At 44.4% G+C, this 14,013-nt stretch overlaps 2 protein-coding genes across 8 annotated transcripts in view; both read right to left on the bottom strand.

The window, feature by feature from the left end:
* Window positions 1-12: 12 nt before the first annotated feature.
* Window positions 13-7,441, bottom strand: adora2b (adenosine A2b receptor). The gene is made up of 3 exons (XM_084697712.1): window positions 7,333-7,441; window positions 6,674-7,123; window positions 13-2,889 (listed from the first exon to the last, which is right to left on the bottom strand). The coding sequence occupies exons 2-3, from the start codon at window positions 6,991-6,993 to the stop codon at window positions 2,142-2,144; spliced, it is 1,068 nt and encodes a 355-aa protein (XP_084553838.1). The 5' UTR covers window positions 6,994-7,123; window positions 7,333-7,441; the 3' UTR covers window positions 13-2,141.
* Window positions 7,442-9,278: 1,837 nt separating this feature from the next.
* The window catches only part of specc1 (sperm antigen with calponin homology and coiled-coil domains 1), a 60,092-nt gene continuing 55,357 nt past the window's right edge, over window positions 9,279-14,013 (bottom strand). For 6 of the 7 annotated variants that reach the window (XM_084697732.1, XM_084697733.1, XM_084697735.1 and 3 more), the window contains 3 exons: window positions 13,710-13,826; window positions 12,192-12,251; window positions 9,279-9,493 (listed from right to left, as the gene is read on the bottom strand). In XM_084697732.1, the coding sequence (XP_084553858.1) occupies window positions 9,404-9,493; window positions 12,192-12,251; window positions 13,710-13,826 (267 nt within the window). In that variant the 3' untranslated portion in view covers window positions 9,279-9,403. Of the gene's footprint in view, window positions 9,494-12,191; window positions 12,252-13,006; window positions 13,192-13,709; window positions 13,827-14,013 lie in introns of those variants that run through there. The other variant, XM_084697737.1, reaches the window with a different exon arrangement.

Below are 14,013 nucleotides of genomic sequence, written 5' to 3'. Positions count from 1 at the left end.
TAAACATTTGTTTATAATTTTTATATAAACTGTTTTTATTGACAAAATAATTCACCATACATACTGATTTTATGTTGAATAGCAGTATTGGTTTACAGTTGTAATCAGTTGAGTAAAATAATATTTATTGAGCAGGAATGTAACATCATTGTGACCAGTGCTTTGTTAATTAGTGGCAAAACTGTACAAACACTTGTACAAATGTGTGAGAATGAAAAGCATAATTATTGAATTACGTCAGCTTGTTTTTGCATGGTTCTTTCTAAACAACTGAAAGGCAATAGTCTGATATCAATCACTCACTGGAATTTTTGAAGCTTTAACATCGATAGTTTCTCTATACTTATGTAACACTGTAATGAATACAATGCAATGTCAGTGTCTGCATTGGAATGTTCTTGAAGTTTAGCACACTCCTTTTTTAGCCCTTGAGTTTTTTTTGTTTTTGTTGGTATATCGTGAATAAGTAACACATTAACAATGACAAATGAAATACTGTAGTTGTTGCATCCCAGTGCTTGATGCTATCCACATAAAAAGTTGACATTAAAACTCCAGTCAACAGCAACACAGAAGCAAGAAGCATGTTGAAATATTTAGATTTGACAAAAATATTTTTCTAAAAACAAATATGTACGTTCATGTTTTGACAGTGCAGCACTGGCTCCTTTTGTTCATGGAATTTTCAAATGGAATGGAATTACGCAAAATGCAGGTCTCTCTCTTGACCTCAGGTGAACATCACAACCAATTCAATCTCAAGTAGTCACTGCTTCGAAGCATACAGTACAAGATACTGACCATCACACCCAGAAAACAAGTGCAGCAGCACCCGTTATGACGACATACATCATTTACCGATTCATGCCGGATGTGTCAATATACAACATTTTCAGAAATGAACACAAGTTGTTTCCCCTTTCACAAAACATGAGAACATCCAATCATGTTACTGTTCCTCTTGAACTTGTTTACTGTGGCTGGCACTCAGCTGCAATGGTAGCCTGGGGGAGGGGTGCTTAATCTATCCCTTGGCCGCCCAAACCGCAACGATGTGCTAACTCGATATGGGGGCGACAGTCAGAGTTTCTCCTTGAGTAGACCTCAGCTTCTCCTGTCTGCTAAAAGGGAAGTTTGTCACAGTTGACAGTTCATGACGATGACTGCCAGTGGTGGTTCATTCCAGCTGGGTACACTATGCCCTGGGAGTCCGTCTGGGTTAAGAAGGGGGGGGGGGGGGGGTAGTCACTGACACGTTTTCTAAAGGACGTGACTGTAGTTTTAGTCAGTCGGCATTTCAAATAATTAGGCTTTGAATGGTGACGAAAGATACATTTCATTCATTTGCCACAGGTCCAAACCTTTATTTTCTCTGAACTACTGTTTTTCACAGCACGGCCAAGCTTCCCATTATGAAGGCCTGTTCCTGAGTTTTCCAGGAAACTCTATAGATATGAAGTGGTCCACCTTTCTCGTGTCCTGTCCTCTCCATAAACATTTTGCTGAGGTTGCAGTCATAAAAGGTTCCTGCTTACATTTTTCCATTTGCAGTTTCCTCTGCAGTATGTCTGTTTCTTATATAAGAACATTGCTATTGGAGTCCATCAAAACCCAAGTACAGTGCAACCAACGTAGGTTTACATAATGTGGTTTTGTCTTTCCATTCCCAACTACATAAAAATAAATAAATTGTTCAGACACTAAATGCTATACACTTAACACATTGTTAAGTGTATTAAGGCTTCAGAAAGGAGTGTTTTCGAGTTGCAATAATATGCGTAGGAATGATAAATAAAATCCTAGCAATGAATTCAAACATTGCAATTGGATCAATTTCACAGTCCCGCATATCCAGTTAGTTCGATTCAGCTAAATAAAATAAAAAAGAACCCTTCACGACATGAAAAGTACTAGCTACATCTGCATTTCCCCAGCTGACCACTGTTACTCAACGGGATTTATAAATAATTGTCCACATTCAAGGCATATTTGAAATTCCTCAATGCTTGTTATATGGAATATACCCCTTTTGTTCTGTAAACATATCTATCCTTACTGAAAATAGCATTCAAAAATAAAACACAAGTTAAGACAAATAGTGTCTGGGGAGGGAACCTAACCCGCACCACAGAACCCCCCCCCTAGAGTAATGGGTCGATAGTCATGTGAATCTGGTCTTTATTCCGCCTGCTGCCGTTGGAGCTAAGGTATAGTTCCTCCCTGCGGCACAGGAAGTGGCGCGTCAGGATCTTGCGGAAGGTGTCCCGGAAGTCCTGGATGCGGTAGGCGTAGATGATGGGGTTGACGGCCGAGTTGAAGTGCGACAGCATGATGGCCACGTACATGACGATGGGCGACTTGTACAGGCCGCCGTAGAAGAGCGTCAGGCAGTTGAGGATGTGGACGGGCAGCCAGCACAGGGCGAACAGCCCCACGATGATGGAGAGCGACTTGGCGGCACGGAACTCGCGCTGCAGCAGGCTGTGGTGGTGGCTGCTGTCGCCGTTGCCCACGCACTTGAGCTCGATCTGCCGCAGCTGCTTGCGCGCCACCGTGAAGATCTTGGCATAGATGCCCAGCATGATGAGCAGGGGGGGGAGGACGCAGCCGAAGAAGTTGAAGTAGACCATGTAGTGCATGTCCACCACACTCTCAAACATGCAGGCAAGCTGGCAGCTCTTCAGGAAGTCTCGCTCACCCTCCCGCCCAATCAGAGGGCACTGGTCGGAGGCGTTGTCCAAACGGACGCTGGTGTTCTCCGGGGGCGGAGCGCATGCTTGCTCCTTTAGGTTCCAGCCCAGGAAGGGGATGAGGCCAATGATGAAGGATAGGATCCATAAAATGGCGATGATCTCTCTGGCCCTTTTGCCTGTCACCAGCTCCCTGTACCTGGAGAACAGGACAGAGAGGAAGATCAATCGACTGCTTTTCTTATTACACTGTCCACCAATGAAATAGACTTTAATATCACACATCACAATATGTTTTATGAGCACGATACCAGAGAACAAGGGACAGTGAAGCCATTACTATTATCAGCATGCATGCTGTTCTCTGTATACACTCCGATCGTACATCCTGTTGAATGCCGGCAAGCCCTGTACAAAACACCTGGCATCATTCCTATAATCTATTTTAATCCAACATGTTTTACAACCTATAAACGAACAACTCCAATATAGTAATGGATATAGCTAAGTCACCGCCCACACTGTTCAAACAAACTTTTTCTCAACCATGCATCAGCATACTGAGGGGAAGTACAATGGAAGATAGTTATCAGTGATACCCATGACATTAGATCTTCATGCCTACCCCAGGCTGAGATTTTAATGGATCGAGATAAAGGATCCACGCGGCATGAACACAGTATGTGTTTCATGCTGTGGTCTCGGGCACTGATCTGTGCTGTGCCTGCAGACAGCACCACGCTCCTCCTGACTCGCTGTCTGTCCACATGGTGAAGCATCAGCTGCGCTCACAACACCAACATGAGCTGCTGCCTAAAGATACACGACAAGCTGCCGCATGGCCGTGAGTCACACCAAGGACTGACCGCCAATGCACTCTAACACTCATGACTCCGATAGGACTCTTTGCCAACTATATAATGATGGTATCGAGTCAGGCAAAGTAGTACTCTTGTCAGTTGGCGATGCATTTGTCCCCCTCTCTGTCCCCAAACATACTTTTGGTCTCATGTGGCCCATTGCCAGTGAAATGAGCTTCAGAGCTGTAATAACAGTAGTGCTGGCTGATAAGGCAGGCTTGTCATTATTTGCTCCAGGTGTCCCCTTCTCAGAAGACAGGCCTCCTCATACAGTCTGGAGCTTCTGTTTATGGCACTGCAGTAAATGATTCAACAGTGGCCACAGAATCCTGGCCGTTCCCCTGTTTCCCCTTTCCACAGCCAGGTATGTGCTGGCCCTGATGCCATCAATAATGCACAGCCCTGTCAAGGGATGTACAGGGAGACCCCCCCGGGCCTGGTGGGATCCACACGTCTTTCCCCTCTGTCTGTATCTCCATCAATCTCCTCCTCCGCTCCCTCTATCGCCCGCCTCCCTCTCTCTGGCTGTCACCCCCTTCCTCCTCGTCTTCCACCTGTCCCCATCAAGCCCGAAGACGCGTTTGTTCCAGGGGGGCTAAGATGTGGCATCCGCCGATCCATATCTCTCTCATCAACGTTAAACTCCCCTTTAACTCTCCGACAGAGCGGGCGGAATTCCGATCTGCGAGAGCCACTGAATGGACGGCTAAAAAGGATTAGTTCTGGCATTACGACAGCAGACTGGCATCTCTCTCCTTTCTTCTTCTCCCTCCCTCCCTCCCTACACCCTCCCCCTCTCTAACCCCTGTGTTCCTGTGCTTCCGCTGTGGGGGCCACCTCTGCCAGCCTGCACACCACAAGTGGAAATGATCACAATATCCGCTTTGACCCACATAGGTGTCCACAGCTCAGCTTCGGACTCAACACAACAGGTGGTGGGACGACTCCTGAAAACCCAACATGACATGGGCTTGAATTTGCACGCAAGTATGCAAATACACCACTCGAAAGCGCTAGTCGCTCTCACAGGTATGAAAATAAAGAGCTGGAATCGAGCATCTGTGTTCCACTCTGGCCAACCACAAGGAAAAGACAAGAGGGGGATCTTGGAACACATGACCAGATATCCATTCCTTCCCTTGACATTCCCCCGTGATGAACATTGTCATGAGAATGCCATATGGATACCCCGCGGTTCCTGTGGCTAACAGTCATAGGATCTAACGATGGTGAGTCCACACGCTCAGGGTGCCAATATCATCTTGGAAATTGGCGACTGAGAATCGTTTTAGTCACAGCATACTATGGGCAGGCAGCCACCTTCGAACATTATGCTCTCTCTTTCTCTCTCTTTCTTTCTCTCTCTGGAAGAAGAGGTGACTTGGAATGCAAAGCGAGCTCTGGATGGCGGGGAAAAGCCCCAGAAGGTACAGACCTTTTGGAACTTGGATTATGGGACAGGTTATTGGATTGTCTTCCCAGCAAAGACGGTGGTGGTGTGAAGGAAACTAAAATAGCCGCAAGGTCTTGTTCTGGGAAACATGCAAAGGAAAGCAAGCTTCTGAAGCGAGACTGTGGCAGGCAGAACCCCCTGGAACATCTGGACCTTCTCTTTCACTTCCAGTAAAGCCAGCTGTGAAAACAGTCAGCACCAAAAGACAACCGACCTCCCTGAGGATTCCGACCCCGCCACACACATGCATGAGTGCAGTTCCACCCAAGTGTGTCTGTGCGTGTGAACACGCCACCAAAAACACAAACACACACACACACAATGTGACATTCTCACACACACACGTTCTCATCAACAGACCTGTCGTGTATGGCTATATCTGGGCGTGGAAGCAAACCCTTTCAATTCTGTTTTATCTGTGAATTGGCTCTGAATAGACGTGACGTATACAAAATTGAAATAACCTATTAATACCCACACTCGCTTAATCTTAAAGATGAAGTGTACCAGTTACTAGAAGGAAAACAACTGTATATTGAAAAACACGTTGTCAAACACCCACAGACGCATTAGACCCAGGTGGCAACAAAGAAATAAGCGACCTAATCTCTTCATTTGGCTTCTATAAAAAATCAGCAGCTGGAAGCGTAAAGCACCGTGCTGGTTAAGGGCCTCAACCACCTTGATCTCTCGGGTCTTCATGTGGTCTTTGTCATGTGGTCACAGCAACCACTGAACACTGCTGTGTGTGTGGTCACTGTGTTAACACACTGGAGCTAGGTATCGATCCCTCCATTATCTAAGGCTCTGATAGCTGATGATCACTGATTTATGCACCTTTTAAAGTGATCCAATCAATCTGCCTCCACCAGCCACCTTGCCTTTGAAGATGAGCAGAGAAGGGATATCATGTATGTTAGGCTCATCCATCTAAGGCTAAATCTGATCACATACTTTTTGACACACAATACATTTAACCTCTAAATGCGATCAGTGATAGTCCAGAACTTACAGTCCAAGTGTTTGCAGTTTATAAGCTATTTCCCCCAAAGCAAAAACATTACTTTTCAAATAACAGTGGTGTTCATTAGAATTGTCATCTAATAACAATAATACATTTTATTGTAATGCACTTTACATTTGAAGCAAATCTCAAAGTGCTACAGTTAAAGATTATAAAACGCAAGGTAAGAACATCAATATGAAATACAAATAGATAAGGCAACCTCGATAATCTAGGCTAACATGTTCACTTGAAATGATCAGCGAACAGCAGCCTATGCCTGCGCCTATAAGATTAAACAAGGACGCATGTTATTTTTAATCAAGGACAATCATAATAGGATTATCTGTTTAAGATTGATTTATTTACTAAGATAACCTCCCTTTAGGCCCGTTTTATAGCAGGCGTATATGTACAGTGTTTCATCGAATTTACTGCCCTTTCCCCTCCTGTTGTTGATCAACCAATTATATTGATTTAAATTGTACATCCCAGACCATTGAACAACTGACCAAAAGTCAACTGAACTGATTGAGAGTCGTTTGCATTGAGACTGATGAATCTGATTACATAACACAGTTCAATGATATTTACTTGACTGCAGTGACTGGAATAAGTGAGTAAATTGATTTAGTTGAGTGAAAGAAAGACTACAAAAATTGCTTACCTTAGAGGGATCTTAACGGCCAGATATCTGTCAATTGCAACAGCAAGAAGGCTAAATATTGAGCTTTGAGTCAGTACCAAAACAAAGCAGGCGAGGAAAAGGCATCCGTAGAAGTCCAAACAGATACCGATGCTTATAGTTATGGCAAAAGGGATGGCAAGACAACCAACCAAAATATCGGCTACTGCCAAGGACACCAAAAAGTAGTTCGTAGCGTTTTTCAGAGTGGTATTGATTGCGACAGCCCAGCAAACCAATACATTGCCGGATATGGAGAAAACAGCAATTATTAATTCAATTACTATATAGAACATATTCATCTCAGCAATATTCTGCACAATTAAGTCGCTGGTGAGAAGAGTATCACGGAGACAGGGTCCAAAGAGCCAATGAAGTCTTTTTGAAGTAATCCAAGAATATTCCCAAAATGTGATTTGCAAAAACCGCCATCTGTCAAATCAGAGGAAAAAGTTAATGTTTCGTTTTTCCGTGATGTACAAAAATGTTTCACCGTGTCAAAGCAATGTTTAACAGCGCACTTGACTACTGACAATGTGTCCCTCCCCAAGGTGCAACCAAAACTAGATAATTGGCAAATGCATTGAATGTTGATGTATATGATATTATCGGTTAACAAATGAATATTTTGCATGACTTACCCCTCTTGGACTTGTTGGCTACTTAATGGCTACTCAAGGACTTGTTGCCTACTTAATTTCTCGACCGTTCCGACCCTGGGTGCTCGTGCGCCTGTTGCGGTCGTTGAGAGTGTCTCAGAACTTCCTCTACACATGGGTTTTCAAGTAGAGAAAATACGCGACCTAATAGCCACGCCCCTACTGAAAGATAAGCAACGTTTCATACATAAATTCTTAAACATACCTACTCAGGCTTGCGTCGACGCTTGTGCGTATTTACGCGCCGCTAAAATGGGTCTAACAACGTAATTACATGCGGTCAGGTTAATGTTGGCTTGTTTTTGTAGCACCTCGCTGAAGGAAACAGCTGTGTTTCATTACACGACTGGGGCTACGCCAGCACTTCTGTCTGTATGTGGTATTGCTTTCCTGTCTGAATGGCCAAATGAAGGATAGCCTATTTTAAATGGTGGGCATCTGACAAGACTTTAATTTCATTAAATGTAGATATTCAATCAAGAATTGCACCAGCTGTGTGGTATTTCTAAAAGAACACAGGAGAGAAAGAATGACCATCTCCAGCTTTGAAAACAAGACAAACACACCTTATACCCTCCTTTTTCCATGCAGAAATGTTTTCCCAGACTCAGACACTTAATAGGTTGTCTGGAAAACCAATGAAAATGTGTAATGGTGCATTTCTTCAGTTTACAAGAATTCTGGACCTGAAAGATACTAGGTTCTATGTTGAGAATATTTTACGATAAATCCATGCAGTCAACTGCATATTCCAGGATCATGTCTGTGTTCTCTTCCTTTTATACAATTAACTTTAACATTTTGAGAATATTTTACGTTAAATCCATGCAGTCAACTGCATATTCCAGGATCATGTCTGTGTTCTCTTCCTGTTATACAATTAACTTTAACATTTTCTGGTACGTTTCACCAATTCCTAAACATTTGTTGTCCTTTAAGAAATGTAAAGTTACCTGTGTCAGTGGGAGTTTGTAGTGAAAAACAACCGCTTTTTAATGGTTTTGTACTTTAGCAACTGATAAGAGTGAAAATGGACGTTGATCAACGACAAAGGCTTGACAAAACTTTATTCAACAATAACCATCTGTTACTTAGATGGGACATCAACCCCTTCAAGTACATCTCAGAGGCCGGTAAATAGAAAACATTCAATTTATTATTTTTTACATTTCTTAGAACATTCTGTATGTAAATAAATAACACTTCTGTCTGTCTGAGGCAGCTGAAAATGGATGGTTGACTTCATTCCACATACCACAGACTATATAAAGTGTCCCAGCCCATACAATGAAATGTAATTGACATCTTCAGCATGGTATTACTTTATACATGTAGTGTTTTACTGATTCACTTTAGAACTATGACATAGTAATAATGCGGTTTCAAAACAAAAATGACTGTATGAGGGAGGACACATTATAAAGTGGTTGGCCCTGAACCATTCAAACAGCTAACGCTACACATTTTGTATCAATATTTTGTGGGAAAATAGTGTATATCTGGGAAAACTGTAAGGAGCAACGCATAGCTACTGAGGTGTTTGCAATTGATAGGTTGTGCAGCATCACCGATAACACCTTGACTCCAGACTATGATATGCAAAGGCTTCCTTTTCAAAGCCAGACATTTCCTCCTTTCAAAGTGGCCTTCCAAATAATAACTGGACTTTAAGCAAAAACTCAAGAAACAGTTCCAGCATTCCTTCTTGGACATCCTAAGTGCCAACAACAAAAGGTTGATATTAATGTCAATGTATCCCGCCTGCTGTGAAGTGAACCCCTATAGCATTTAAACACTGTAACATGATAAAGGAGCTAGCAAACAGCAACTCCAAGCAAGTTCAAACCTCAGAAAAATCACTGGAAGGTCCCTATTAATATGGCATGGGATGGTGGAGGTGCGGGGGGGGGGGGGGGGGCGGGGGGGAGGTCATCACTCTGTATGGAGAAGGGCACAGTACAACTTCATGTTGAAAAAGAGGGGTTGAGGGGGGGGGGGGTTACTAGGCAGAAAGTGCTGCTGTGCCTTCCTCTTCCTCCATGTCCACCCCTGGTCAGGTCTCAAAGTACTTGTAGATCTGGGAGACGTACTGCATGACGCTCTGCCAGTCTGGTCTGTCTGTGTGCATCAGCTCATCAATGTCCTGTGAGGCACAAACACACACACAAAGGCGTGCATGCATGCACACGCACACGTACACAATAATAATATTGTCAGTCCAGTGGAGGAGCTGGAACACATTAGATGCATATCGAATATTTGAATGGCATAAATTCAAAGCGTATATAGATAATAAATACTGAAAGTTATTGTTTTCCATCATATACAATTCTGACTCTACCATCGGGTTCAAGTACTGGGAGTGTGTGAGTTATGGGGGTGTGCTCAAGCCAGGCTATTACAGGCTACAGGTTAGGGATCAGCGTCACAGAAGCTTGCCCGAGGTCAGCTTTACATAACAGCCTTAATGAGAAAGCAGGGACAGTCACGTGTCGGTCGGTGGACCACACGTAAGCGATCTCCTGTCTGGACAAATATGAGAACCAAAGACAGTGGCTGTCTGGGATAGCACGTAGGCTCACAACTTATTTACGCAGCTTATCAAAACATATGAGTAAGATAACGCATATTTCCACATACACTTGGATCGTGCGTACGAACATGATGTTGGTGATGTAGTGACACGACCTGGAGGATAACTATTTAATTCGTTCAAGGCATTGCTTGCCCCCACAGCCTTTACGTTTGCACAGTGCACCTTGATTGATGCACGCTATATTGCCTTATGTGATTCTTTGTTTTTACTGATAATTCTGGACGCACTTCAGGTTGTTTCAGGTTGTTTCAGGTTGTCAGTTCCAAACGTTTTGCAGACGTTGAGTATATCTACTCGTTCAAGAACACAACATTTTAGGAATAGTTCGCGTTTATAATAGAAACATGCATAGGCTTATGTAGCGTAGGCAAAATGGAAAGGATTTGATTTTCCAACGTATGCCAACATATAGTATATTATTCGTCAGTTTTATATAAGAGGTCCATAGTGCTTTTTTCTGGGCAGCTCAAAAAGCCTGGAATGGGAGAATTTTCGGCAGTGTAGTCTTGACCAAAACTTCAGAGGGGACGGATGTGCCCTAACGTCACGTTTATCCGACATGCCATGGAACCGCAGTTATGTGACCGTTTCTGTGTAAACGCCAGACTTGAAGTGAACCACATATTCCCATTACATTCACATTAAAACCGTCTGGAATGGCCGATTTCCATTACGGGTTTTTAACTCCCAGCCCATTAGGACTTAGTTAGTGCTCCCTGAGGTTAGTGTGCCCTTAAAACACTTTCTCATGGAGTCATTTGAACATTTCAGCGGGTTTAGGAGAAGGCAAACCTCCAAGTACCCATCAGACCCCAGTGTTTCCCCTATGACTAACTGGCACAAAAGACTGGCCTCTGAGTACGTGGTTCTAAAATATATATATATATATATATATATATATATATATATATTGTTAAACTGAGGAATGTAGGGCAGGGATGACACTGTCAACTTAGCTTAGAATCCAGGGGGCCAGTGCAGTGCAGTGTCTGCACATACAGAACACTGTACAAGTGTATTTACACCCATGCACTAGTAGCAACCCTCTTCTCAGCTAGAGAAGTCAACATAGTTCTAGCTCAATGTAATACACCTACCTATGGGTTTGAATGAAGACCGAGTTTGACTGTCAACAGATAGATTGTTCCATCTGGCTGCAGGGTTTGAGATGTCTAGAGATCCTGATTAATCCTCTCAGTCTGAAACCTTGTTTCAGTTTGTGTGTGTGTGTGTGTGTGTGTATGTGGTACAAAGTTGAATGAACCCAGAATCTGATTATGGATTCAACAACCACCACCTCAAAGTTATCAAGCTGTGACAGTCATTTTCCTCAACACTTCAAACCTGACCCTGGCTGAACCCTGCCTATGGCACCCCATTTACATTATCACCTGCGGATTGGTGTAATCAGTATCAAAGTAAACCCTACCTTCCTTAATCAAAAATGTGAAAGCTGTTATACCACATGTGTCCCTCGTATGCCTGATTTCCCACAGAAACAATGGACCTCTCTCTCTCTCTTTTTCTCCCTCCTTCATCTTCCCTCTCTCACCCCCACCTCCCACTCCCCATCTTTCTTTCTTTATCACACACACACACACACACACCTTTTTACAGTAGACAGACTATTGACTTTTGGGGCACATTTTCACCGAAGCAGACATGATGACAAATGACAATGCCAACAACTAAAAGTTTGCCTCGACTCGGGACACATAAAATCCTAGTACACAGAGTACACATAAAAAGCTGACATTTGAAAAATGGTTCATTCACCAAAATATATTAAATCAACACAGAACTCTGCCTTTCCACTGACTGGCCAAGGACATCCTTATGTCAAGAAAATACTACATGTCTGGAGTAGTTTTTATATTTTCCAAATCTGTGGTTAGGATAGTGAGTATACGTGTGTATTGTGTAAGTGGACTGTGTGTGTATATGTGAGTGTGTAATGAGTATGTGGGGTGAGTCTGTGGTTGTGTGTAAAGTCAATAGCATCTTGCAGGCCTGGCTGTGTTGCGTGGCAGTTGGGGTGGTGTCTATAGATGATCAACATGACTTAAAACGGACTTCTTCACTGGATGGAATATATGAGCATGAAACTGATATAAACTGGGAAAGGATGATTGCATTTTCTGTATAGATAACCAAATGGGGGCCTGGTGTGTGTGGCTGGATCGTATCGCTGTTTCTCCAGCTCCTCTGGTGTCAGGGGGGTGGCCTCTGGAGGAAGGAGACTCACCAGGGAGGGCTTGATGCCGATGCTCTCCGCCGCCTGGAACGCCAGAGCCAGATTCCGACCCTGAGGAAAAACAAACAGGGCTGCCATGCTCCGCCATAACACACACAACCTCGCCTTCCTCCTCTTCCTCCCACACATCTCTCTCCCCTCCCCAACGACGGAGAACCCCCCAGACAACAACAAACAACACATAGATCTCCCCAAATAAACAATAAACCCCAGGTCACCCAGGTCCTAACCCCATATGGACCAGGCCCAAACATCTGTCTGTCTGAGGGGTAGTAGTGGTGGTTGGGGGGTAGGGGAGGGGGGGGGTACAGCTACAGAAGTTCCTGATCTCTCTGAGATCCAGTCACCCAGACCATCAAAGTCGTTGTCTTTGGCAGCCACATCTATGAAAGGGGAGACTGCTTCTTTTAGACATCTCCCCATCGTCTGACAACGCTGCGAAAGCCATGTTTTAACCCAAGGGTTTGCACTGTTCGAAGGTGTCAAATAATAGCAACGTCTGCCATGTTAACACTACCGGAACATTCCGCCTTGGGGTCGAGCAGCCCTCGCTGACTGGATCATGGAGTGGGAGTGAGCAGACGTGATTCCAGGAAGTTCAGAGGCTCTCAGGAAGGAGCCATCTAGCCCTGCTGTCAGGACCTGCAGTGGGGAGTCACTCAGCAGACTGGATTGAAGCCCACACAGTCCCGCTGAATAATTCACATTGAGGACGAGCTTGACGGGTGGCTTTGTCTCGTATCAGGACAGAGACCCCCCCCACCCCCCCCATCCCCCCACCCCCCCCATCGGCGCCAGCCCTCCTCGTTTATCACCCTGGTTCTGAGGTGGAGTCCGCTGGCCTGTGTTGGCAGGCCTCCACTACCTCCCTCCGTGCTGCCCTCCCGTCAGTTGACGACTGGAAATGTCCAGACGCTGAACTCATCCCCAGTGAGAGATGGTTCGTTGTGTCACATGATCATGCTGAGTGGATGCGGGATGCTTCTTTACCCTGTGAGTTCCTCAATCCCCCCCCCCCCAAAAAAAAATAAAAAAAAAAAATAATAATAAATATTAATAAATAATAAAAAATTGAAGAACCGCGTGCAGAAGCGGAGATGTGGCCACCCCAGGCCCCCGTGCCAATGAGGGGCCCCTCACATCGATCTTGCGTCACTTGACAAGAACGCAAAACACCACATTCTAAGCAGACACATCACTGTTTTCTTTGTCGTTACTACAAACTTGTCAAAAATTGTGGCTTTTCTTTGTGTTTTATTTGACATATAGGCTTACTTGGCTCAAGAAGTGACACATTATTACATGCATTCATCAGATATTTAACCGGTTTTTTTTTAACGGTTTTAATTTGAACATGACTTGGTAGCAGAGGGTACAGTGATGAAGCTCCGCCCCCACCGTACTGAGAATCTAGCTCCGCTGTACTGAGATTAACAGTCCGTTGACTGTGTGTGTGTGTGTGTGTGTGTGTGTGGGGGGGGGGTATTAGCGGACAGTACAGGATTCTACCTTGTCTTGACTGATGAGTTCCTGGTAAGGGATGTGGGCGGGCAGGTAGGTGTGCAGGAGGGCACAGAATGCCAGTCCATCGCTCCAACTGCTGCTGAAGTTGGTCACATCTATGTTCTGGAAGAGACGGAGAGAGCGAGAGAGAGTGAGGGAGTGATGGATGGAGGGAAAAAGAGAGTCAAACAAATACGTGTTTGGGAAGCACGGTGAGCGAAACCACAGACAACGAGCTTCAGCACACGACACTCTCACTTGTTCCTCCTCCAGAGGAAAGTAATGGCCTGAACTAATGGCCTACTTAAGC

Source organism: Hypomesus nipponensis, chromosome 5, assembly GCF_054491055.1.
Source record: "Hypomesus nipponensis isolate SF chromosome 5, ASM5449105v1, whole genome shotgun sequence".
NCBI lineage: Eukaryota > Metazoa > Chordata > Actinopteri > Osmeriformes > Osmeridae > Hypomesus > Hypomesus nipponensis.
Note: the sequence above shows the minus strand (reverse complement) of the source record. Positions and strands in the feature narration are given on the sequence as shown.

Coding starts and splice junctions, on each gene's coding strand:
- adora2b (XM_084697712.1), bottom strand. CDS start 6,993: ATGAATATGTTCTATATAGTAATTGAATTAATAATTGCTGTTTTCTCC. Junction 2,890..6,673: donor GCCGTTAAGATCCCTCTAAG/GTAAGCAATTTT, acceptor CCTGTTCTCCAG/GTACAGGGAGCTGGTGACAG.